This window comes from Volvox carteri (assembly GCF_000143455.1).
Source record: "Volvox carteri f. nagariensis unplaced genomic scaffold VOLCAscaffold_26, whole genome shotgun sequence".
In the NCBI taxonomy this organism is placed as follows: Eukaryota; Viridiplantae; Chlorophyta; class Chlorophyceae; order Chlamydomonadales; family Volvocaceae; genus Volvox; species Volvox carteri.
This window is the reverse complement of record NW_003307569.1, coordinates 613,623-639,021: the sequence shown is the minus strand read 5'-3', so window position 1 is coordinate 639,021 and position 25,399 is coordinate 613,623. Positions and strand designations below refer to the sequence as shown.

The 25,399-nt window shown below is 55.7% G+C and overlaps 4 protein-coding genes across 4 annotated transcripts; 3 read left to right on the top strand and 1 right to left on the bottom strand.

Moving 5' to 3' along the window:
* Nucleotides 1-1,213: 1,213 nt before the first annotated feature.
* On the top strand, nucleotides 1,214-10,901 carry VOLCADRAFT_117996 (uncharacterized protein; the record flags this gene model as incomplete). The annotated part of the gene is made up of 9 exons (XM_002951907.1): nucleotides 1,214-1,287; nucleotides 4,338-4,472; nucleotides 5,353-5,456; nucleotides 5,875-5,972; nucleotides 6,632-6,850; nucleotides 6,896-7,029; nucleotides 7,462-8,043; nucleotides 8,494-9,376; nucleotides 9,662-10,901. Coding segments are annotated over 9 exons (3,468 nt in total), but the record flags the coding sequence as incomplete, so codon positions are not given.
* A 4,853-nt stretch (nucleotides 10,902-15,754) lies between these two features.
* Nucleotides 15,755-16,795, bottom strand: VOLCADRAFT_75186 (uncharacterized protein). Its single transcript, XM_002951813.1, has 2 exons — nucleotides 16,756-16,795; nucleotides 15,755-16,550 (listed from the first exon to the last, which is right to left on the bottom strand). Exon 2 carries the CDS (start codon nucleotides 16,542-16,544, stop codon nucleotides 16,221-16,223), a length of 324 nt encoding a protein of 107 aa, XP_002951859.1. The 5' UTR covers nucleotides 16,545-16,550; nucleotides 16,756-16,795; the 3' UTR covers nucleotides 15,755-16,220.
* Nucleotides 16,796-17,317: 522 nt separating this feature from the next.
* VOLCADRAFT_117993 (uncharacterized protein) lies at nucleotides 17,318-21,445 on the top strand (the record flags this gene model as incomplete). The annotated part of the gene is made up of 6 exons (XM_002951906.1): nucleotides 17,318-17,404; nucleotides 18,009-18,455; nucleotides 19,156-19,345; nucleotides 19,501-19,667; nucleotides 20,409-20,543; nucleotides 21,230-21,445. 6 exons carry the CDS (start codon nucleotides 17,318-17,320, stop codon nucleotides 21,443-21,445), a joined length of 1,242 nt encoding a protein of 413 aa, XP_002951952.1.
* Nucleotides 21,446-23,626: 2,181 nt separating this feature from the next.
* On the top strand, nucleotides 23,627-24,436 carry VOLCADRAFT_105276 (uncharacterized protein). The gene is made up of 5 exons (XM_002951905.1): nucleotides 23,627-23,733; nucleotides 23,815-23,880; nucleotides 23,956-24,054; nucleotides 24,143-24,250; nucleotides 24,337-24,436. Exons 1-5 carry the CDS (start codon nucleotides 23,631-23,633, stop codon nucleotides 24,396-24,398), a joined length of 438 nt encoding a protein of 145 aa, XP_002951951.1. The 5' UTR covers nucleotides 23,627-23,630; the 3' UTR covers nucleotides 24,399-24,436.
* Nucleotides 24,437-25,399: the final 963 nt, after the last annotated feature.

The window sequence follows — 25,399 nt, the reverse complement described above, 5'->3', positions numbered from 1 at the left end:
CCTTATGGCGGCGTCTCGGTCAAGATGGGGCGCCCTTTTTTAAGAAAGTCCGCACCCGGACTTCCCTAGACGTGCTGGAGGTACGGCATTCGGATGTGTATATTATTACAGTTCATATATTCGTATCCCTTTCAGTATTGTAACCGTACGGCGCGTGATTAGAGTGATGCGCAATCAGGTAGGAAAGTATTTTAAGTAGTTCCGTAGGTACGAATAATATGTACCGATGTACAATGTGTACTGCTAACGTGAAGCGTTGATGCATTTGCGTAATTATGAATTACTACTGGATCTGGTGCGTTTAATATAGGTGGTGGTAGCATGATGGATGCGTTCGCATGCGTAAGGTGAAATGCAAACAGTTGTACGAGTCGTAGACTCTGCCGTAGGAAGGGGGGCCCCAACCCATGCAGGCGGGTAAAGTTGTGTGGAACCTCCTCATACACACATACACCACACGTCCCCTCTTCCTTCTCTTTTTAATCCGGTGTGTAGTGTGTGTGGGGGGAGAACTTCGGGCCATGCCCGTTTAGATGTATGTCTGTCCTTTCTATTGGTAAACACACAAAAAAAACAAGTACGCACGTACGTTTTATGTTTGATTAATGTCTGAAACGTTCACAGGACGCTGCTGCCTCACCTGATGCCGTACGTACGGCGAGTGAGGAGTTGTGGGTTGAGCTATGCGGTCAGACATGGCGGGTCGAGCTGGACTATGGACTGGCGGGCTCGGAGGCTGAACCGCGTGATGATCTGCTGCTTGCGTGTAGCTGGTGGGTGGGAGCGGGTGAGGGTGAGGGTGGGGGTGGGACCCCATACGCTTGAGGCGGTCTGATGGCCGGCAGCTTGAGCGACAACACAGGGCACATACATACATATATACATACATACATACATATATACATTTATACCAGGGATACATACATATATACCAGGCATACAGGCACGTCAGTCGTTGTGCGGGGGGTGTTCTTTCGGCGTTGTCACGACGGCATGCGAGGTGTTGCATGTGACTACCCCGGGAAAGGAGGAACAGCTATTGGGAGACTCCTGGGACAGTTAACGTTAATTGGTTGGGTTAATTGGTTAGGACAGGGACAACGGTTTTGTAGGATTTGTGACGACGCGGCCACCTTTCTGATTCGCCACCGTTGCCGCCACCGCCGCTGCTGTCGTACTCTTTCCCTCCCCACACCCTTAAACCCCGGCACAGGCTGGCCGCGTCGCGCTTCCTGACCCACGCCGGCCTTTCCCTGGACGACGACAAGGATGACAACGGCGACGACGGTGGCGCAGCGCGGCGTTCCGGGGTTTGTGTCGTACATGTGTCGGGCTACAATGCGTCGGAACAAGGGACCGGTTCCGGAGCGCCGTCGCCGCGAAGTTGGCGGGATCTGCGGCCGCGGCTGCAGCCTCTTTCGGTTGCAGCTGGCGCTGCTACTGCCAGAGCACCTCCTTGATGACACCTTGAGACTTTGGAGGACCTCTAGGGCAGTTTGGGGTTTAGGACGGGGGAGGGGATTGGGGAGAAGGCCAGCTAAAGGAAGACGGAGATGTGAAAATATACAAAGAAGGACCAAGAAGGAAGGAAGGAGGAGATAAAAAGGAATCTATGCGACGGGGGTGTGACCGGGTGGGTGCGTCCTGTGTGGTGTGGTGGGGTGGGGTGGGGTGGGGCTGGTGGGTCGGTAAGAGGGAGCGGGTGGAGTGTGATGAGGTTCGAGATGACGGACGAGGGGGACCATTGATGACCCTACCACGTACCCTCGTTTCATCTCAACAATTACAGGACACTGTGACTGTGACTACCGCACACAACTGTGGGTGTGATGATGGCCAACGCCTTGACATTGACTAATACCGACAGACACAAACGCAACGATGGGAGCTAGGGGAGGTAGGGACAGCCGAGAAGCGGGCAGTCGAGAGAGGGAGAGACAGAGGGGAGGAGTTTGCGCGTAGAGATCATATTAGGATACCCGCCCCCTCACCGCTGCCACTTCTTGTTGTCGCTAAAGTCTGGCTGGGGCCTGAGGAGCGCAGTGAGTCGATTTTGTTGATGTTTGCTGTCCCACCTGTCCCCTGTTTTTATGGCTCATGAAGCTGCCGAAGCGGCTTCCCTGAAAACAACACAACACAGCAAACCAAACCAAACCACCACACATGTCTTTCCAAGATGATGTCACTGTGCCGGTCCTACAGCTATGGCTAGGGGTATGGGTATAGCTACTGCTGCTGCTGCTGCTGCTGCATCATGCAGGAGCGGAGACGCGTGCGCAAGCAAGCAAAAGAGCGTGGGTGGGGTGGGGTGTGTGGGGAGGGTTGTTCGTTCAGGACGTCGATGAGCATGTTTGGTTGGGGACACCGCAGAACTTGCGTGACTCGAGAGAGAGAGAGAGAGAGAGAGAGAGAGAGAGAGAGAGAGAGAGAGAGAGAGCGTTGCCGTACGCAAGCATAATATTTGGAGAGAACGGATTGCGCGACGTCTGCGGCTTTTCGGATTCCGAATGTCGTACAGCACGTGCATTCAGTTGCTCAATCGTGCGACATGCTACAACATTCCCCCGCCGCTCATTGCCAGATGGGTGGGTGTTGCTCGGGTTGGGTACTTGCAGGAGCAGTAGCAGGAGAACAGAAAGCCCCCGGGTTAGAGCGACATATGCATGTTATGTATGTATGTATGTATGTATGTATGTATGTATGTATGTATGAGGGGGAGGGGGCATGAAAGAGGAGGCAAAAAACCTCTGGGTTAGGTTTTATAAGTACGCATGTTGTGACTTTAAATGTTTAGGAAACTAACGTTACAATGCCTTCAAGGCAAACTGTGTTGGTCTTTCCTTCCACGAAACGAGAATGGGCGCTCCTCAGGTGAAAGATGAGCAGGGACGAGCGTGTGTACGAAATCCAAAGCGTCAGACGGGATGCCTTGTATGGCGGCACCTGAGGCCCTACTCCGACCTGGGTTTCGTGCGGGTCTATCGAATATATCTCGTTGCATATTCTTCCCTAAGTATGTAACCGAAAGAAGGTGGAGTGACTAAATTTCGTCATGGAACCACCGGTTTGCGATGGTACCTTTGGGGCGAGAGAGGGGCGGTCTAATAGGGTCACCTACAAATCAGGCGGCACGTATCGGCTGACGATTCGGAAGTTTGACTGCTCAATTCTTCATAGCGTAGGACAATCGATGGTTACAACCACGGGGCAAAGCGGGAAGGACTACCTCCTTGATTGTGTGGGCTTGATTACAGCTGCTGAGCTCCGCGCGCAGGTGGTGCGATGCGTTCGGTGGACAGCAGGCGGTCCACATAGTAACAATTAATGTACTTCATTCCGAATAAGAAGGCAAGTTCCAATATGGTGAGCCTTTATGCTGGACACTTTGAGGTGCCAAGGGACACTCCATAAAGCCGAACGTTAAGACTAATCGGAGATGTTACGGGCCTGTGTACTGTTTCCATTGGAACGCAAATGCATCCGCACCTGTGTAATGCGGGTGTCAGACACAGCACCCACTCAGACATCTCAATCCTTGCAGGAGTAGGTCCCAATCCTAGCCGTTGAACTGAATTATGTATGCACTATATCTACAATGACAAAAGCTGGTTGCTTAAGCTTTTCAGGAGCAGGGTACACCAGCGCGTACGGCAAGTATTTCACTTTATTGTTCATGTGGTGGTTTGCTTAAACCATATGGCAAATCACATGATGATTTGAGTTTTCTAATGTAATTTTCTGCAAAGTAGTCCGTGGAATAATGCTCGAAACATAGGGATTTAGATATTAGGAAACGATGGGCGAGCCCGGCCGGCTGGCGCCCGGGACGAAAAAGACCAGCGACCAAGGAAATCTGTTTCCATGGTTTCTTACCTTTTGCTGCGTAGCAATAGCGGCTCAACCTGTCTTTGCCTTGCGAGGATTGCATAGCTTTTCTAGCGGTCGAGCCGATGCCCTGGAGAAGTCGACGGGGCAGGGTAAGTGATGTGTCTGTATCTGGCCATGGAAAGCTATGTCGTTGTAGTTTCGTCATGGTCATGCATCGGCACGTAAGAACCCCTGTTTGGCGCCAGCTGGGGATACGTAAGCCTTGTTTACTTGCAGTCAAGCACAAAACATCATCCGTACTAGTTTCTGAACGTGCCATCATTTCTTAACCCTAGATTATCGCGTGGAACTTTGCGAATGCGAGCCGGCTGCTGGCGTCCCCCATGGACTTGGCTGCGAGAGAGATGGATGGTTCATATCGAATTTCGAGTACCAAGGCGCATGGATGGGCAGGGACGGTCTCGTCCCTCTTAGTCGTGCCATTTGCTGCCGGCCTTGCCTGCCCGGAGAGCTTCCGCGGCCGGCTCGCGTTGGCAATGGCACTGCCCGACCCGTGGCAGTGGTCGCCATGGGCTGTCATCCCTCTACGGGCAAGCAGTTTCGTGCGCTGACTTGCGAGTTGGCGGGCAGCAGCTTCGTCACAGGTAGGATCCCCTTTCTCCCCTTCCCCCCGCCCCAGCACCTCGCACCCCGGGCCGCCCCCAGCACCCGCAGGCGGCTCTCATGGCGGTCGGCCCAAGGGGGGGGAAGGAGACCTCCACTGCAGCAGAGATTCTTGTCGCAGCGGCGGTAGCAGCGTCGGTTGCAGTGCCGATAACTTAGAACCGTAGCCAAAAGAACGAGACCCTCCTCGGCTTCGCCTTTCTCTGTCTCCCGCTTACGCGAACATGCATACACATACACACACACGTACGCTAAAGCTACTCATGGTTGTGTGCCGCCTTCGCCAGTACCTCCCCTAGATCATTGCTGGAAACACACACGCGCACACGCATACACACACACAGAGAGACACAACGGCACTATGACACAGAGAAGAGACACGACACGCAGCCCCCGTCACGTCAGTCGCCCGGCATAGCACGAAAGGCGCACGGCCGTGCTGGCGAGCGAGTGGAGGAAAATCTTGGCACCTCCATTGGCGGCGGCGGCGGTGATAGTGGTGGTGGTGATGGTCATGGTCATGGTGATGGTGGTAGTGGTGCTGGCGGTGGTAGTGGCAGTACAATCCCGATAACAACGCCGTTTCCCTCTCTGTCCACCTCCACCTCCATTTCCCACCTCCCGTGTTCCCCGACTTCGACGTTGGCTGGGTCTTCTTGTACCACCTGACGACTTGCTGTCTTGTGCACGACGGTCTGGTTCATTATTTCGTTGTGTGCCCCGCGCGCGTGTGTATGTGTGTGTATGTGCCCCGTGGTTTCCCCCAGCTACAGCATACACCTCCCCACCTGGCTCTCGCATCGACACAGCACCCCACTGACATGTACACGCCGTCGTACGCTGGCGCCCACGCCTGTACAGGTTTCTCTCAGGCGGAACGCGCCAGGTCCTCAATGTACGACGAGTACTACCCCGTGGGCCAGGTGGAGTGCTGTACACCTGCCGTACTGCTGTCATCCGGCGAGGTAGGTGCTAGCTCCCCTCCCTACCCCCCCGGCGCCAGCCTTCTAGGCGGATCCATTTTCTCTCTACTCTACTCTCTTTCCTACTTTACCTACTGCTACTGCTGCGATTGCATCGCATGAATTTCTCAAGAATTCATACACCGGTACCCTATCATAGGTTTTTGATTCACGTGTGTAGAGAGGTTGGCTTGTTCAGGGGCAACCGAAACTCATTTTCCTAAGGAGGCAAGGCTGGAAGTACAAAAGATAACTACCTAAAAAAGTGGAGGAAAAGGGAGATCCGGCCTTTCAATGCATGCAATGATCTTTTTCACTGCAACCTGGTGAGGCACCATGGCTAATACTGGTGCTAATGCTGCTACGACTACTGCTTACTGCTGCTAATGCTAATGCTTTCCGGTTGTTCCCCTTCGACCAGTTTTGGTCGCTCAAGCGCTGTGACTGCTCATCAAGCGCCACCAAGGACTGTGGGGGCTCCGACACGGACCGGCTGCTCTGGGGATTTTCGCAGTGGAGGTGCGTGTGTATGTGTGCGTGTGTAAGGACGTATAAGGGTCTGTAAGGGTGTGTGTGTTTAAATGAACTGCTAGCCGCGAGGGTACATACATACATATATACAGGTTGAAGAAGGAAGTTACAGTATGCAGCAAACCTTTTACCGAAGCCAAAGTAAGTAGTTGTAGTCCAAAGTAATAAAGTGCGGTTGGGAAGATGTGCGCATCCGACAACGATTGCAAGGGCAGGGGCTCATGTGGGGCGCGCCGGTCCTAATTTTAGAATATTTAAAAAAAGGAGGAGGAAAGGAAGTAATGAAGAAATAAGTTGTCAGAGTAGGAAAGCCAGGTGGAATATGGGGTGGTATGGGTATGTGCCTCTTCATGAACTACTAAATGATACAATAAGGCAACAGGCAACGGGGCCCAGGGCGCTAACACTGAGCCCCCTGAGCTGAATGGAATGGAACTGAGGTGGTTTTTTTAATACAAGAGGATACGGCAAGACATGTCAAGAACGCCGGGTGCTCAACTGCAACCGTTACCCCCGTTTAGTTCCCCTTTAGGGGATGACTTCCTTTTCGGGGAAGTCAGCATCCCCAAAGGGAACCAAAAAAGAGCAATAAGTAACTCAACTGTCAATTAACTGTCAACTATAACCGTTGATTACAACCGTAACAGGGTAACTGCCGGTGGGGAGTACATCCCAGTAGCCCCCCTGGAGTGCTGCGGGGTCTGTCTGGGTGGCAAGATGCCGGACCACGCCAACTGCGCCGACCTGGACTACTGCTCCAACAACGGCATCTGCACGCTGGGCGCCTGTGACTGTTTCGAGGGCTTCAGAGGCGCGGACTGCTCCCAGCGTGTGGATGGCGATGATGGCGGCAGTTCGATGCCGTGGTGGGGCTCGGTGCTCATTGTTGCCGGGTCCGTTGTGTTCATCAGTTTTTCATCCATCGCTATGAGGTTCACGTTCCAGACAATTCGGGGAATGCATGGCGGTGTTGGCGGCAGCGGCGGCGGAACAGGTGCTGGCGGCGGCGGCGGCGGCGGCGGCGGCGGCGGCCTGAGGCAACAAGGTGCGGTGCTGCGGTGTGTGTGTTTGTGTTTGTGTGTCGTGCATATACTGGTTTTGAGCTAACGTCAGTCTCCTCTTGGACGAAGGCTGTTGATGACGTATGCGGCATGTGGTCCCTTGACTTTTGCCTCTTTTTGCGTCTCGGCGTCGAAAAACGAATCCTGATTAGGCCCGATGTATCTGCTTCCCGTTCCTGGGCAAGTTGGATCTTTTGGCTGCGGACGCGTGTTGTTGTTGTTGTTGTGTTGTTAGGCGGGCGACCTCCGCCTACGTTGTGTCTGGTGGTGAAGTTGACTCCTCTCGCGGCTCGCGGCAACAACGACTCTCGTGGCAACGTCTTTTCATCAACAGAAACTTCGGTGAGTTAGTGAGTGATCACGTAAACGATATTAAAATATATTTTTCTTTCCGTTGTTCGTTGTTCCCTCCTCAGGTGCCGGCGGCGCCGGCCGCTCGGCCGCCAACACCCAAGCGCGACCTCTCCTACTTGCGGCATTTGGCGACGAAGGCAGCGCGGGAAGCCACGACACGGACGAACAGGATCTGACGGGATTTGGCGAGGATGACAGCTGCGCCAGGGCTGCGGGAGGCGGTCTGTACGGCACTCAGTCCGTACACTCGTACACGTCATTACATCAATACCAACAGCAGCAGCAGCAGGACCGCAGCAATCATAGTCGGCGTCGTAGCGGCAGTAGTCGGCCATCCGTGGGTCATCAGCGCCCGGACGTCCTGGTACCAGCGCAGGAGGGCGGCGGCGGCGGCGGCGGTGGCGGCCTGGCGGCCATGTCGCCGGTGATGTCGTCATTCTCAACGTCGGAGGCGATCATCTTTCAAATGGATGACGTCATGACGCTGCTGCCGCCGCGGCAATCTACGGCAGCGGCAACCGCAGTAGCAGTAGCAGGACCCGGGACGACGACGACAACAACAACGGCAGTAGTAGTACCTGCAGCAGTAGCGGCGGTGGCGGCGCCGGCTCGTAATCCCGAGCCGATTTCTGGGCAGCCAGAGGGTACGGATGAAATCCTGGCGCGGGCATTCTTTGATCATTCGGACAGGTGCACTCGTGTGGTAGAGATCGGCGATGTTGATGGCGGAGTGTTGAAAAACAATAACACAAGGTCCATTAATGGAAGATGTCGCCTCCTTCGGCGAAAAGCTCAAATTTTGATTTGTCCTAAAAATGAACGAATCCCAGACGGCCTTCCCTGGACAGGAAGGTCACACATGACTTGGTACGGCATATGCTTCTGTGGTTGACTTGGTACGACTAAAAAGCCATTGAAGTTGAAGGTTGAGCTGGGTGCGAGCTGGGACGAGCACGAGGACAACCCCTTCGTGACCTACACATGCCGTACACTGCTCGCGCGTTGGGGTTTAAGGGACCTGCGTCGTACACCGAACCGGTTTTGTTGTTTTGTTTTTGTTTTTTGTTGTTTTTTGGTTTTCCTTTCGGTCGCAGCCGAGCAGGAGGCGCTTCTCGTCGGCGACCCCGGGGACAACGTAAACATCTGTCGAGTCCAACGTGGCGGACCGCAACGCCAGCACACAGAATATTGCCGGGCTGCCGCCGCCGCCGCTGCTTTGGATGGCCGTACACCAGCGGCGGAAGTGGTGACAGCGGCAGGGAGATTCGAGCTGGCGCTTCCGCCGCCCGCGGCGCCGTCGCCGCAAAACCAACCTTCAGACGCTGTGGCAGCGGCGGCAGCAGGGCAACGTCAAGCCGGCAGTCACGTGTACGGCAGTGGCGGCGGCGGCAGCGGCAGTGGCGGCGGCAGCGACCTGGTGTGCTGTGGATCCGGACTTGGCCGCTCGGCCAGCGGCAGTCTCACCCTGGCGGCGGCGGTGGCAGCGGCGGCGGCGGCGGTGCCCGTACCGATTGGCTTGGATGTGACCGCATGGGGGTCCTTGCCCGGCACCTCCGTGCACACGCATACACACCATCATACACACACACCAACTCAGACGCTACCTAAGCAACCCACCTTAGCGCAGTTCCTACCTTCTCCCCACCAGCTGTTGCTAAGCCTGCCAATGGTACGACAGCCGCAGCAGCTACAAGGCACGGCCGGCGACAGCGCCGCTGCCGCCGCCGCCGCCGCCCCCGCAGCAACAGCTTCCACCGCTGCCGCCGCCGCGGCGCCGTCGTTGTCGTCGTCGTCCCCGTCACAAGGGGGTGTGTTGGTGTCCGTGTCGCATTCACGGTCCCATGCCTTTTCTCTTCAGACGGGGTGGTTGGACGAGCAACTGACTGCGGAACGAGAGCCCCCGGCGGGTTACGACGGCTCTGAGTTACAGCAGGCGTGGTCGATGGATGGAGGCAGCAGTGCCTGCGCGCCGCTAGGGTAGGAGGGGGGGGGGGAGGGGGAAGGGGAGGGGGGGGGAAATCTCTGCTCTGTGCTCGCCTGTCTTACATGTTTATCATGTATATTTATATGTGTAGCAAAATGTGGCATTCATTTCTTCTCCTTTTGCATGCTTGCATGCGCACAGTCTGACAGACAGGTAGACAGACAGCACACAAACACACACATACATACATAAATACATACTTATATAGTTGGGGTTTTAGGGTTTTCAGACGATTATGGCAACCGCAGGTTGGACCCCCACGACGCCCTGCCGGACAGCGTTAGCCGCGTGCACTCCCGCACGCAGCTAATGGACTTTCATCTGACGTATCCGGGGGGCCTGCCCGGCTGCAGCGACGGCGGCGGCGACGGCAGCATTGCGGCGGCGGCGACAGCAGCGGAAGGTGGAGACTCCCAGGCGTGTGGCTCTGGCGGCGGCGGCGGCGGCGGCCACGGCATCTATCCCTCTCAAGAATGGTCACAGCCGCCGTCAGAAGTGCATGGATCTGGATCGCGAGCGCATGGCGGACGTGCGGCCTCCGTCGCAGCCGGCTCTCAGTGCTACCATCTGTACGGCACAGCAGCAGATCCGTACGAGCAATGGCTGCATCTGGATCGGCGGTTGCAACTTCAGCAGCAGCTACAGGCAGTGCTACATCCCGTCACAGGTGCCGCGGGTCGTCCCCAAACTCGGTCCTCAAGCGCCGTCGGAGCCCCGGAAGACGCCGCCGCCGCCGCCGCCGCCGGCGGACCGGTCAGCGCCGTCGCCGGCTACGACGACTTCTACTACCACCATGGCCAGCAGCCCCGCCACACCCACCACCACCCGCACCCGCGGCAACAGCATCATCATGACACCCACCACGACACCACTGCCGTAGCCACCACCACCGTTGCAGCTGCCGCCGGGGACATTGACAACAACAACGACAACGACGACGACGACGACGGCGGCGGCGGGGGCGGCGGCGGCGACGGAGTGGGAGGAGTAGGAGCAGCCGGCCTGTTATCAAGGGAGCCCCCTCAGGCGCACACCTACCTTGACGCAGGCTCCGAAACCGCCGTCTCGGCTGCGTCGGTTCCCTCGGGGGCCGGCGGTGCATCCGTTGCAAACTGCCACCAGGACCTTGTGAGCAGCGACTACGGCTCTGAGACAGCCGCCCAGGAGAGGGGGGACACATCGGGGACTCAGGGGGGGGGAGGGGCCGCAGGAACCACCGCCAGCGTGGGAGCGGCAGGGGGGGGCCCGCAGCCGGGGATGGAGGCGGAAGCCGCTGGGGCCGCCGCGGCCGCTGCCGCCATCGCGTCCTCCTCCGGCGGCGGCGGCGGTGGCGGCGGCAGCAGCGCCAACGGCTTTGCCGGCGCCACTTGCAGCATCTGCATGGAGAAACCCATCCAGGTGGCCCTGGTGCCGTGCGGTCATGCGAATGTGTGTCGGCGGTGCAGTCGGAGGCTGCAGCGCTGCCCATTTTGCCGCAAAGAGATCTTGCGGCGTCAGAGGCTGTTTTACAGCTCCTAAAGCACCCGCCTGGTTTTTGACTGCCTGTGTACGGTCCACACGTCATCACCGCGAGCAGCACGCTTCAGGGACAGCCAGCTCTTTTCCGTCTCTTCCGTACGGCAATTCAATTAATTCCCTCTCCCCTTTTTCGTCCAATCCTACGCTGTGCCGTAGATATGAAAATGTATATCTGTAAGCGCATATATCTCCAGCACATGTGGAATGTATGTATGTGTATGTATGTACACATATATATGCATGTATATGTATGTACATGTATGTATATGCATATACATATAGAAGGGGGGTGCATATGTGGTGGTACGTAGGGCGGCTGTAAGGGGGCTCTTAACCACCCACATGGGTAAAATTAGCGGTAGCCGGCCGGGGGGAACCGGCTTCGCCTGCCGTACTTTGCCGTACTTCGCCATGATTGCCGTTGTCTGCTGAGTTCTGTCTGTCATGTCTGGGAGTTGTTTTTTTTATCGTCCAGGGGTTTATCGTTTCATGGGTTGGCTTTTTTACCGCGAGTAAACGAAACGAGAAATATTGCCATCATCACGACCATCACCATCCCCATCATCCTCAACACCCGCGCATATCGGTCGCACATGTGGTGGCACCTGTAAGGCCAGACCAGATCCAGATCCAGGGCGGGTGCATGTGCCAGGGCGGGTGCATGTGCATGTGCCAGGGCGGGTGCATGTGCATGTGCGCATGCGGCCTCCTGGGCTCACAGGGGGCCCACATGCATGCCCCGATGCGACGGGGAGGCTGTGGGTGTGTGGGAGTGCACGGGAAGCGGTGACGGGGGCAGCTGTGGGCGGCTGAAGGGACCGGTGAGGGCGGCGGGCAGTTTCCCCCTGGGGGACTTGTGTGTTTGAGTCGGGGGGGGCGCCGCCGTCGGGGTGAGGCTGGGTGAGGGCTCCGTGGCTGAGTGTGCGGATGGGGGGGGGAGCGGGTGTCGAGCGGCCGAATGCTTAGGGTCGCACGAGTTTACCCGGTTTTGCGGCAACCACTGCGTTAACACCACTGCGCGAACACTAGCAGCAGCGGCGGTAGCAACGGCAGTGAAATAGGACAACAGTGGAAGTAGAACCATCAGAAATATCATCAGATTGGCTTCAGGATTGTGGCATCATTCCGCAGCAGTAGCAGCACTTGCAAAGCAGCAGTAGCGGTGGCAGTAGCGGTATGTATGGTCATGGTCATGGTAGTGTAAGTGAGTGGGGTAGGTGGGCAGCGTGTGTTGGGGAATACATCAGGATACGGATTGGGGAAAGTGACGACGCTGATGATGATGATGATGTGGTGGTGGTGTTGGTAGTGAGAGTGATGTTGCGGACTTCGGACTGCGTGGGCTCGTGCAACAATAGGGCAGCAGGGGCAGCGATGGCGAAGGCGGTGACGGCGGTGGATACTGCGTGCACGGCATGAAGAGCAAGACCTGGGCGAAGCATTCTAAAGGGCTGTTCGGGGCCCCCCACATATGTATGGTGTTGCGCCCACAAATCATTTCATCTTGAGCGCCATAAAGAGCCCCTGTCGGCGGGGTGTTCATGTCAATTCTCTCCATCATATCATCTTTGCCATCATCATCATCATCATTATCATGGTTTCATGCTTTTGTTCCATAGCGGCACAGTACGGCATATCGGGACGGCGTTGGAGCACTAGCACCAGCATTAGCGCCTGCAGAAGCTAACCAACCACTCCATGGTTGATGTACGACACGCACCCTGTAAAATGTAGAGCTCCGGCGACATGCCGAGCTGTTGCCGCTCCTTCTGCTCCTCCCTCACCCCCGTGTTATTGCTGTTGACGGTTGTTATTGTTGATTGTTGTTGTTGTGTGCCTGCTGTTGTTGATACGCATCAGTAAAACCCTCTCATCCCGGCGGCGGGTAGGGAGGCATGTTTGTATGTGTGTTTCTGGTTTCTTGTCATGAGCAGGTTAGAGCGTATGTATGTATGTATGTATTTATGTATGCGAGGTGTGTGTGTGTGTGTGTGTGAAAGAGGAGTGTGACAACGTTACGGGAGCACTCAATGATGGCATCATGGGTCAGACATTCCTAGCTGGTGTGTTGAAGCCCTGAAAGAGGCAGTAACAGCAGTAGTAACATTTAGGTTTTTGGCACGCCCTAGAGGTGCATGAGAACGGGTTTGAGTTGGGGTGTTTCGTTCTTGCAACATTGGTTGGGTTGCCGCGGGGAATGTTAATCGTTAATCGGTTTGCAAGATGCAGCTGCGAAGATGCGCGACCACCGCAGCGTGTGGATGAGTGGTTGGTGGTTGGTACGGGAAGGCGGTTGGTGGTTTCTGCGAGGATTGCGGGTGTTTGATTTGGTTTGGTTTGGGAGGGCCCGCGGGGGAAGGTGGGCCAGAAGGGGGTGAGGGAGTGTTTTCGGGGGTAGTGGTGGCTTAGTGGTTTTGTTGGCGGCAGTTAACCACTACCAGTGAGGCTGTCTGTTTTGCCGCCTCTCAGTCAGCTGTGTGCTGCTGTGTGTGGCTGTGGAAATACGTCTGATGTACGACTGTGTGGTGTCGTGGTAATTGAGTGGCCGGGGGCGACGGTGTGTGGCGGATAGATTACATACACACACGCATGCGCACACGTCTGCAGTAGCAGCAGCAGTAGTCGCAAAAGGGGGATTAGCTGTGAATATGTGCCTTTCTGCTGTGTTTGTTGGGCTTGCGGGCTTCGGTGTCGGAGTTGGCGTCGACATGGGCATCGGCGGAGAGAGAGCTCTGGCGCTCAATGACGTCCAGGAGATTAGCAGCGTTTGTTTTTTTGTTGTTCTTGTTGTAGTCGTTTTAAGCTTTTTTGGTTCTATTTATCGTAATCTTTGCCCTTGCGTGTGTGTGTGTGTGTGTCTGTGCGCGCGCTTTTGTGTATGTGTGTGTATTTTTTGCGCGGGTCTCTTGCGTCGCGTCGCTTTCTTTTTCTCTCTCTCCCTCTACCTTGCCCTCTTACTCAAACATTGTTTTATGACACGCATTTTATGGAATTAGCTTGAGAAGGTGGGAACACAAGGCTTGAAGTTTTCTTTTTGTGTCAATATGTATGTATGGTTGTCTATGTATTGTGTCCATGATGCCGCTGTTGGAATTGTGTGGTGGTGCGGGTGTGGCGGGCTGCGGTGGCGGAACTGCCGCGTATGGGGCTCAGGTGTTTGGGGTCCTCAGCCCTTTGTACAACACACACACACACTCTCTCTCTATTTCTTTTCGGCCATCTCCCCATTCGTTGATACTAGTGTTTGTAAGTTTGCGTGTCTCTCCCTACTTGACTTGTATCAATTGGTCCAGCTCTGGCTTTGTAAACTATTTACTTTGCATGCACGTGTTATGGCTCTGTGTTTTTTTGTGTGTACGTGTGTTTCTGTTTTTTTCGCCCACCACGCTTTTTTGGCGATACTGCCCCATGGCTTGTCTTGATTGCGCTTTAGATCCCCCTGGAATCGGCCTCGGAGGAAAAACTGCTCGCCCTCAGATTTCCCCTCCTTACCAAAACTGGTTCAGTTGCGGCAAATCACGCCGCGGATAAACTTCTGCTGCATTAAGCCATTGCAAAATAGGCGCACATGTCAATAGGCGACCTTTATTTTGTTGTACGATTTGTACGGCATGCCTGTATGGCCTTGAGTCATAATCGCGCGGGCTGCATGGCCGCAGGGCGCTGTATTGGGCCTTCAATCATTAATCGAAAGGTGCGCCAGGAGCCAGATATATGTTTTGTAATTGTTATGTCCTGCGTGATGTCTATTTTTGTGTAGACTCTGAGGACGTACAGGGGAGGACGAGGAGGAGGAGAAAAGTACTGTCGAAGAGGTGGAGAGCGTTGCTCGTATTTATGTGCCGCGTACTGAATTTAATGTAATTGGTTTTCATCTATATTTCATCGTCGTCGGTATCGACGCCTCTTGTGCCTCATTGCTTTCCACATAAAGGCTAATGACTTACATTTCCCGAGGACGTAAGAACCGAGCTAGAAGAGGGCCGGCCAGCCATCAACGGCGAAAGCAGGAAAGGGAGGAAGATCGCTCCAGGGAGCGTAGAGCTCTCCAACTAATAAATACATGGGTCTGAGCGGTCCGTGCCGTGCCGTACCCCGGGGGCCGGAGCAGGGGTTAACCGAGGATGGGCGTCATGCTGAAGGCCTGGCACCGCCATCGTACGGCGCATGACGAATCATGACATGACATAGGGAACCCGGGGCGATTGAGGCTGCACCAGCCCAGGAAATAAATGCTTACGTTTGTTGAGATGTACAGCACGTTTCAGTGGGCGGAGTTAGGGTCAACATGGTGCCGTACGGGAATAGTCAGGATGGCTGCGGCTTCCTTTCCTCCTCAGAGCTGAGATGAGAGCTTGGCGCACAAGCCTTTTTAAAAATGGTAAATATAACTGGAAAAGAACTAACCCCAGAGACCATGTGGCTTCCCGGCTAAGCAGATGAAGCCCATTTTACAAAAACGGTTTTCACACAGCACTGGGAAGGGCCAAGGACGACTAAGCGTCGGATCAGGCTGTTGGATCTTCGAGAATCCGGCACTTCGTCTGGGATTGGGGTGCCCAGTGCACTGAGACCTGGGTGTGTATCACTCGACACAGCCTTGCTGTGTATCAGGGAATTCCTTTTCCTCGACAGGAGCGCGTGCGATGTGCCAGGTAGTGGAATCCGGGTGTGCATGATGATGAAAAATGATGCGTGAAAGAAATGACGTGTTTCTGGAGAAACCCAAATCGAGTTGAAATTGAGGGGAGTCTTCGTTTCGGTGTTATTGCCTGCATGCCTCCCCCGCAAGCTGGCGTGGGGCAATCATTGTTGTTGTGGTGGTGGTGGTTATGGTTGTTGTAGGGCGCCCGGCCGCAGCAGTCTTACATTTGCGTCTTGTAACGCCCCACGTGCACCACCCTTACTCTGAGCTCAGGACGCTTGCCCTCAGCAGCCTCAGAAGCATCATGGCCTCAACGCAAACAGACTCCAAACAGACACACACACAAACGGAACACTCAGGGAAGCATAGGGACTTCCTGATGTTTTCACCTTGCCAAGAATACACGCATCCTCCTGATGCACATACCTACCATTCAGTTCAAAAACGAAAATTGGCAGCACACCCGGTATGTAGGGGCATCAAATCTGAAATCGCAGCTCCACACAAAACATGGCAAAGGGAATACACACTGCGTGCACAGCCCGAGTACAAAAGTTCTGGGGGCTGGCAACCCCAGGCACATCGCAGCCCACACGCAGGACCCGCAAATAACTAAGTACGCACAAAAAAGCCAGGAGGAAGCTTGTTATGCCATTTCTAATTATTGAGTGCACTCACAGCTCAAAGCCAAGGCCGTTGCCCGTCGCGACCCCGATAATGTCCAGCAGGCCTTTACCGAAGAAGCCCTCAACTGCCAGGAGAGCAAAAAATCCAATCATCGCAGCTCGGCTATTCAAGCGCTCCGCGTAATCCACAAAGCCGTTCTTCGGAGGTGGGACATCTGGCTGCCTTGGTGGCATGGTCACGCCAGCGGGAGCCTTCACTGCTTGCACGCGTCCAAGCGCAACACGGCCAGTGCGAGCAAGCGATCGCCCAGAGAAGGTTGTAGACGAATGAGAAACAAAGGGGCAAGCCCTTGAGCAAACCACGGACGCCATCAAAGCCTGAGGATAAAAGTGAAGAAGGTTCTGCCGGCGTAAGGAGGTAAGATTCTGGCTTGCTATCGACGAATAGAACACTAATGTAGAGAATACAAAACCTCCGAGGCAACAACAATGGTCCGGAGGGACGGTTCACAGTTGCCACAGACTCTTTCGTACGGACAAAGTTCCACTTTTGATGTTGCAAAACGAGATAGCCCGTACCTACATTAGTTATGAGTTGGGTACATAACTTTGGTGTCTTGATGGATAACAAAAATTTGGGTGGAGATGGAGGGCTTCACGACGAGACCGGGGGTTTGGCCAAGGCCCCAACTCTTGAGCAGGTTTATGCAGCAATTATGTCGCAAAAGGTAACATGAAGGAGGCATGTTCATGTCGGACTGCAGTTGTTCATGTCATTCACTCCTATAAGCAGCAGTTTCTGGAGTGTAACCAAGGCCACATTACCAACAAGCATATATCTATTTGTTAAGTTATTAGCCCAGCTGCTTCTAGCCTGGTCAAGGCCGCTGTTCGCGTTTTCAACCACCTTTGCGGAAGTGACCAAACTGCCCAAAACTAACTTCCACACGCACAATGTTTTTCTATGCCTTCAGACAAAGGCTCAGGAAATACCTCCTGTGCCAGCTGCATCTCAAGAGCCCGCCCTCCGCTTACGCTCCGGCATCGGGCCTGGCCCGCGCAACAACACGCTAGAGCAGCTGCTGCTGCAAGGCCTGACAGGCAGTCAAGAGGACGGTCCGCTGGCTATCATGCGGTCAAACACTATGGAAAACATTCTTCGGGAGACACTGTCCGGAGGCCGGGAGCTTCAGGACTTGTTACTGGAGTGGAACCGTTCGCTGCCGGAGGAGGTGCGACCACGCGATATGCGATCGGTCAAACAGCAAAAGAACCGGCCCTCTTCCCCGCACACCCCACGCCCAGCACTCGTGCAGGCGGAGGAGGGCGAAAAAGACACGCTGCACCCCGCTCAAACCCACCCACCCCTCCTCACCGCCTCGATGTCTCATCCTTGTAGTCCCTCACACCCCAAACCTACCCCCCAACCTAAGCCACAAGCCAACCCCAGCACCACCACACCGCTCCTACTGGCCTCCTGCGACTAAGCATGACCGGCATTCCACCACTCCACATTCCTGCCGCGGACTCACGTGTTTCCTCTCTACCGTTTTATCTCCCAATGCCGGTCCCGACCATCTCCGCTACCCCCCCCCTCCTCGTCATCGCTTAGAACACCAGCAGCAGCTTCGCGAACTTTGGACGCCCCGGCAGTTCCTTCCTTGTTTCCTTGCATATGATTCCCCCCTCACCTTTGCCCCTTCCCCCCCATTTCCCATCCGTTCGTGGTTTGTGGTTCGTCGGTCCCACCCATCCCTTCCTTTTGCTCGCCACTCCACTTACTTATCCGCGCGCCCTGATGCACCCCCCCGGCCCCGCTGGGTAATGTCCTTGCAGAAATTTGTGGAGGGCCTAGCCAGCGACATGCAGGCCATCGACGTGGCGCCACCTGACGTACAGACCTTACGCCGTACATTTACGCTGGAACGCATTCTTTCGACCTCGGGCGTTCCTGAGATAGCCGCCGGAGACTCCTTTACCAGCGGCGTGCCAGGAGCAATTCTTCGAATTCACCCACACATGCACGATTCACAACACCCGCAACAACATCCTTTGCATCACCCCAATCAGCTCTTGCATCAGGCGGTGGTACGGCAGCTGAGCGGCGCAGCAGCAGCGTCGGCAGCGGCAGCGGGGAGTGTCGGAAGTGAAGGCTCGGGTGAGGCGGCGGCGGCGGCGGTGGGGGCCGTGCGGTTGGGGACACAACAAGCGGGTGGTGGCAGCGGCGGCAGCGGCAGCGGCGGTGGCGGCGGCGGAGGAGGACGGCCGATTGAGCGTTTTCAGGTGCGGCGGTGACGGGAGGGAAAGCCGCCCGGGGGTCGGCGGAAGGCTGTTGGGTGGTTTGGGTGTAGCTTAAGTGGTACATGGGTTGGGTGTTCTGGGGCGAGGCCAGGCAGAGGTTGGTTCGTCGAGGAGCCGCCGCCGGTCGGAGGGCCTGCAGGAAAGGGTTAAATTGGGGGAAATGATATGATGACGAGGGGCATAATTCAGAGGAATGGACTGCCTCCCGGAAGGCGTCATCATTAAAGTCCGAAACTGCTTAGTGGGTCCGAAGCGATGACGAAGACATCGACCCGTGGTACCATTAGGAAGTGAAGCACATGAAGCCCATGATCACGTTACCGACATTTTTTGTGGTGTAGTCGTTGTGTCTGGTCTCGTCGTTTATATCCCGCGTAGTGCAGACGAGCCGTATATCTACTGAAAGGGCTGGAGGTGCTGAAATGACGTACTGTATGTATGTATGTATGTATGTATGTATGTATGTATGTATGTATGAGGTCCGTCCTGCCTAGGAACGTGGGGACACACATACATACGCACACACCGGCCCCTTGCGCCAAGCAGCACAGAAAGCAGCACAATTACTTTACTACGTTGATTTATATGTATGTATGTATGTTAGTTATTTTTTATTATTCCGTTGAATTTGGATTTCTTGGAGCCCTGCAGGAGCCCCTCCACCGGCTCGCCGCCGCTTCAGGACCGAACCTGCACCCACCTCCACCTCGACCGCCAAACACGAGCCCAGCCGCCGGTCCAGCCGCCCCCGCCGCCGGTGCGCCTCATTCGCACACCCATTCGCAAGCTCAAAGTCACTCACGCGGCAGCGCCGCCGCCGCCGCCGCCACCACCGGTTCCGGACTGCTCCGCTCCTCACATGGCTCCGGTCGGTACGGCGCCGCCGCCGCCGCGGCGGCGGCGGGGACGCTAGCAGCGGAGGAGGACTCCTCAGCGGCGGCCCGAAGTCCCAAGCGCCATAAGCATAACCATCATTCATCCCACCACCACCACCTCCATCATCACCACCACCTGTCCCGGGGGGAAGGTGGACCCTTTGGCGGTGGGCCACCGGAACGATCCTGGTCTCAGAGTTTGTTAGATTTGGCGAAGGTGGCGGCGGCGCTTGACGGCCGTGATCTAGACGACGACGGCGACGGTGGCGGGGGCGGAGTGGCAGGCGGTAGGGAGGAGGACCAGCAACCGCGTCAGCATGTACGGCATCAACCGCATCATCATCATCAACAACAACAACAAGTACGCGAGGACCAGCAGCGGCAGCACAGTGGGCCGGTGGGGCGGAGCGGCGGACAGCCGCCGGATGGCTACGGCGGTAATACGGCAACGGCAGTGGCGGCGGGGGGGTTGAGGCGGGAACGGGATGGCGGAGACGAAGGGACACTGGACCGCAACGGCGGAGCCGCCACCGTGGCGGCGGCAGCGGCAGCAGCAGCGGCGGTGGGTGCGGCGGCTGAATGTCTCAGGCCGTCTGTGCAGTTGCTGCGGTCGCGGGGGTGTTTAGTTTTCAAGTCACCGGGGTGGGCGGAGGGCAGCAGCGGCGTGGAGGGGGGGGGTTACATGGTTGCTGGTGGTTGCGGGTGGTGGTGGTGGTGGTGGTGGTGATGGCGGTGGTAGTATGGGTGGCGAGCCGCCAGCAATCTATCAGCCTGTGGGACGCGAAGCTGGTGGGATTGAACCCTCCGGATCCCTCTTCCCCTCACTTGTCGGACCTTGGACGCCTTCCGACAGTTCACTTACCACTGTCTCGCACGTGATTCCCCCTTAACCCCTTACCCCCCTCCCTCCCCTTCCCTCTCCCTCCCTCTCCCTTAACCCCTTACCTCCCTCCTCTCCTCATCCCTCCCCCTCACTCCCTGGCAGCAGCTTCACTCGTTCGTGGTTCGTCTTTCCCCCTCACTCCCCCTCCCCCTCACTCCCTCTGTCCGCTGCATTCAGCTTCAGCGGATGCAGACCGAGGTGGATCGGCTCCAACGCGACAACGAGGGCCTCAACGGGCAACTGGAGGCGGTGCTGGCCCGCGTGGACGCTGTACAGCGGCGGAACACGGCCATGAAACACATGCTATTGGAGGTGAGTAGTGGCGCGAATGTGGGTGTTGGAAGGGGGGAGAGAGGAGGGGAGGGGAGGGAGCGCCGGGAGTGGATGGGCAGCAGCAGCAGCAGCAGCAGTCCCGGTAGCAGCGATAGGAGGATTTTCAGTGTAGCGGGGACGTAGGAGGCGCGGTATGATGATGGCGGGAAATGCTGGGTTGGGAGGGGATAGTCGAGGGGAGGGATTATGCCTCTCTCCAACCTCCCATCTCGGTCACATGCGCACTCATGTACACTCACGAGTTTCTGCACCGGTCACTGTCACTGTCACTGTCACTGTCACTGTCACCCACAGTCGCACCTCTTCACATCCCCGCACCCACAGTCGCACCTCTTCACATCCCCGCACCCACCGCCACAATGGGTCAGGGGGTGGGGGTGGGATGGGGCAGGGAAAGATGGGTAGAGCGGGTGGGGGGGGGTCGGGTGGGGGGTCGAGAAGCCGCCGCGGCAGATGATGAACTTGATCGCTTGGTTTTCTTTTGTGATTTCTTCTCCCCATCTCCCCACCACAGTCCACCACATTCCATACTCTGAGCAGATGTCGGCGGCTGTTTTTTTGACCTTTGCATCATCACGTAATTTCCTATCCCAACACCACATCATCATCATCATCATCATCATCACCATCACCACTGCCATCATCATCACCGCTGCGTCACACAGGCTTGCCACGCCAAGGGCATCCCCGCGGACATGGACCTGCTCAACGTGTCACTACAGCACCACAGAGCAGCCCCCATGGAGGAGGCCCAGGCCGTACACGTGGCAGCTACCGTACTGGGACTCAACGGGGGTGACGTACTCGCCACCGTACAACACCTCCTTGGAATAGCGCTGCTCAGGCTTCCCGGGGGGAAGGGGTGTGGAGGGGGGGGATAGGTGGGTGGGGAGGAGGGAGGGGGGGTGGCAGCAGCAGCAGCAGTGCAGGTAGCTATATGCGTATTAGCAGCCGGAGTAATACCCGTGGTAGTAGCAGGAGTAGTGGAAGTAGAAAGAAAGGTAGTTTTAGACGCGTCTGTGTGTTTTGGGACACGTACAGTGATTAAGGGGGGGCACGCCTTCCTGGGGGATGGGAGAAGAGGGGAAAACTGGAAGGAAGGGACATATGCGGGGTAAGGGCCCTGTGCGTGTTTTGCTATGTTGAAGACGTGCGTGTGCGAATGGGAGTCTGGAGAGCCGATGCTTTTTATGCCGGTTTTATATCCCAGTTCCTGTACGACAATTGGACCCTGCCGTGCATCGGACCCAAACGGCCGATGGGGGGGTAGGTGCGGAAGGTGTGGGGAAAGGGGGCGGTGGGGAGAGGGGGGGTGCGGGAGGAAAACATGGTTTTGGTTTCAGGGGTTTTACAAAAACCACCTCACTCCTGGAAAGAGGAAAGCTCCAGGGTTGGTGGATCCTTGCAGTACGAGGATGATTTAGGTCATTTGTCTTCACCTGTGTGCATAGAAGTACGTCGATGTGTCTGCCTGTCTGTCTATCTGTCTGTCCCTTATGTATATGTACGTGTACGGACGTGTCCGCAGGGAGGGGTAACGGGTCGTGGGAGCGAGCATGAGGGTGCGGAACATTTTGCCGTACGGCCACCAGGTGTCACTATGCAGGGTAAATGCTGGGGACAATACACAGCACCCGTCCTTTCCCCCCTCTTCCCCTATCTCGGAGGTAGGTAGGTACATACCCCAGGGCGCCCGCGCCCCGCAGTAGCAGTCGCGGTTGCGGTCGTAGTCCAAAACTTGAATAAGGAGGAGCCTGTGGGCGGAAGGGGACGATGTGCTGTGCAATAGGTCATGTGTGTGTGTGCTTTAATAATCCGAGCCGTGGAAAGGAAATGGCAAGGTGGATGGTACCTGAGTAACTTCAACGAAGGGCGTCTGTCTGTCTGCATGTCTGTCTGTATGTATGTATGTAGGCATGCATGTCGGTACGTATGTATACACGCTAGTTTTGGGCGTATTGTACGTCAATGCATGCATGTGCGCGTGATTCGTGTTGAATGTAAAATGGGGGAAGGTACAGGTGAAAGGGTAGCTGGGTAGGAAAGTTGTGGCTTGAAGCTTCTTCAACTGTTCTCTGCCTTCCCCCTTTTCCCGGCCGCCGCCCTCGGCGCCCTACCAAGCGGTTGGAAGGGGGGGATAGGGGCAAAGGGGCAAACGATTTCCGATTCGGGTTCGGGGGTGCGATGGAGCTTACGCCGTGTAGGTTGTGTTTTCGCGTTGCCGTACGCGTCGTATGGCGGTGAGTTAAGAGTTGGCATGCACTACATTGCGTTAATGACTAAAGACTAGATAGTGAAGACAGCGAGTCCTTCCCGAATGGGTATGTAAGCATGAGCGTGTGCGTATGTGTGTTTCTGGTTTCTTGGCATGAGCAGGCTAGGGCACATGTATGTATTTATGTATGCAGGGTGGTTGGGTGGGTGTGCGTTAGAGGGGTCTTGGGTTGCCCCTGACGGACCGACAGACTGACTACCGCGCAGGAAAAGTTGTAATTGACACCTAACTGCACTAGCTGCGTCCCTCAGGTTTGTTCCTTCCTTCCTTACAAGATCAATTACGCACTGCTCGAAACTGCGCTATTTCGTAGCGCGTTGACGTTAATAGAGGTGCCCCATTGTATGTTGCACTCATGATCAAGACATACGATTCAGGGAGCGATTCCTCCCCTTCAGAAAGAGACTATGACCTTTTAGCTTGGTTGCGTTACGCGGGCTTACTTTACCTTGGGGCATAATCGTACTGTCGTATCGGAGCAAACACAGGGTGCGCACGCTTCTCCATGGCACTGCTGGCGCGGCGGGGGAGAGTGTGCTGGAGGCAAGGTCTGGGAGGAGCGATGATGCTCGAGTTTGTTCGTGCTTTTGGCAGGTTTGGCCGCGTCTGCACAGTTTAAGGTTACGAGTTCCGGTTCTGGCGTTTTTATCCGCAGCAGGGGGCCAGGTGTAGATGGAGAGTACCGGGGTTTGACGTACGAACACTAGGCTTTTCGTACAATTGCGTATCACGATGACCGTACAGCACCTCAAGTGCTCTTGTGCGGCTGGCTGGCCCCGAGAGTGAGGTTGATGATCTCATTCAGTCCAGTCCAGCACCTCTGGGGAAGGATGGATCCTGTGATGGCGTTGAAGCGATGGCTGGTAGTAGTGGCGAGCCTGCGAATGCTAGCAGGTTAGTTCTGGGAAAACTCTGGTAGGCAAGATGTCGGTTCTTGTATTATGAGATAATTTCTGCTGACTGTTTGGTCTCCAGTCGTAATCGGCATCTTCGCCCCGAACAAACTGAAGAGCCAGGTATTTGACCGGAAGCCGGAGCTAGGTAAGGCGTTTGGACGCAAAAGATGTATTCGTGCAGGAGTGCTCGCGATGCTAAGACATGCTCGGGGTTGTACAGTGAGCAATCTTCTGGGTCGGCTATTCGCGGCTTGGACTTTGATGACATGTGCCTTATGCTTGGCATGCGCCATGGATCCATCTAACAAGACAGTGTATGGTACGTTTGAAGACATCGGAAATGGCAATATTTCGGTTGGCATTTGCAGCCCTGACCGTTGCCTTGGACTTCTTCAAAATTCCCGCAGGTACGACGCTGTTCTCTTTTGTTGTTGCATTGTTATTTTTCCTTTCAGAGTTACTCGTGTACAAAACAGTGACCATCAGGGGAGCTCTGTCGCCGATGATTATAGCAAGTGGGTATGGTTTGTATGGTGCAACCAACTATTATTTTTAGCATATGGCATTTCTGTCAAGCTGCTTTGTTTGAACGAATCCACAGGCATTTCAACGGCGTGGCTGTCGTTGGGCTGGGACTTTTACACAGGGAGTACCAGGTCATAACGCGAATTGAGAGTTTACTTTGTAATTTTTTACCGCACCAGGCCATCAGGCCTTTATTCCCCAAGGTCATTTGGGTGTCGCGGTGCGCACGGCGCCAAAGCCCTTGCCAGCAAACCCAGCCTCCCGTAATTGCATCGAGCTTCATAGCTTACATATCGGGCCGGCAAAGATAGGATGACAGCCAACGGGTGAGAATCATTTCCCCATATCACAAAGGAGATAATCGGAAAGGGTTCACGATATGGAATAATCACATAAATATTCTAGATAAAAGAGGATATACAGCAGCAGTATATTTTAAATACTCAAAGCTTGATGGCTTGGACCAAATACATCACATCCGGGCATTGCTTAAACGTCATCGCGTGATCCGTACTCACTACTAACTTATTGTGGGGAAGGCCATTGCGTCTGCGACCACACTCCCGCGGTACCCAAACCCTTCAAAGACAATTCCGATCAGCCATTTGGCTGTTAGTGGGAGGGCGGGTGGGCCGCTCGCACGGCAATCGAGTAGAGAGTACGAAAATAACCTAATGCAGTCATCGACAGCAGAAAACGTAAGCCTCCAGCCTCATGCCGACTCTCTTACCTACCATTCATATTCTCTACCTCGTTCCCAAGACTCCGCCGCGTTGCCTCTAGTTCGGCTCGTGCCACAGGTAACTTCGCTCGTCGCTACTTTGCCATTCACCTTCGCCTCCACCCAGCCTCTGCTTCTCCACAGAAGCGGCGACCTCCTTCGCCGTTGTTACGCCTCGTCTATGCGAATCCTCCTCATCCGACTGTGTCTTCTGCCTACCCGGTGCGCGCCCCCTCTCTCTGCGCATCCTTTTCTCTGGCCCTCTCTTACGGTTGCCTACCTTACTGCAGGACTCGCCCCTTGCCTGTCCGGTGCCGGGCAGGCTTTCCTTGCCTTCCCCGGCCCTACTTGGGGCGCCCCTCCTCGGCTCGTCAACTACCTTACTTCCGTCCGTTCCTGCCCCTCGGGGGCCCAANCC

What these genes read in the sequence shown, in the direction of transcription:
- VOLCADRAFT_75186 (XM_002951813.1), bottom strand. Translation starts at nt 16,544, where the DNA reads ATGGCGTCCGTGGTTTGCTCAAGGGCTTGCCCCTTTGTTTCTCATTCG.
- VOLCADRAFT_105276 (XM_002951905.1), top strand. Translation starts at nt 23,631, where the DNA reads ATGATCTCATTCAGTCCAGTCCAGCACCTCTGGGGAAGGATGGATCCT. An exon ending in GAGCCTGCGAATGCTAGCAG is followed by an intron (nt 23,734 to 23,814) that starts GTTAGTTCTGGG and finishes TTTGGTCTCCAG; the next exon opens with TCGTAATCGGCATCTTCGCC. An exon ending in ATCTAACAAGACAGTGTATG is followed by an intron (nt 24,055 to 24,142) that starts GTACGTTTGAAG and finishes AAATTCCCGCAG; the next exon opens with GTACGACGCTGTTCTCTTTT.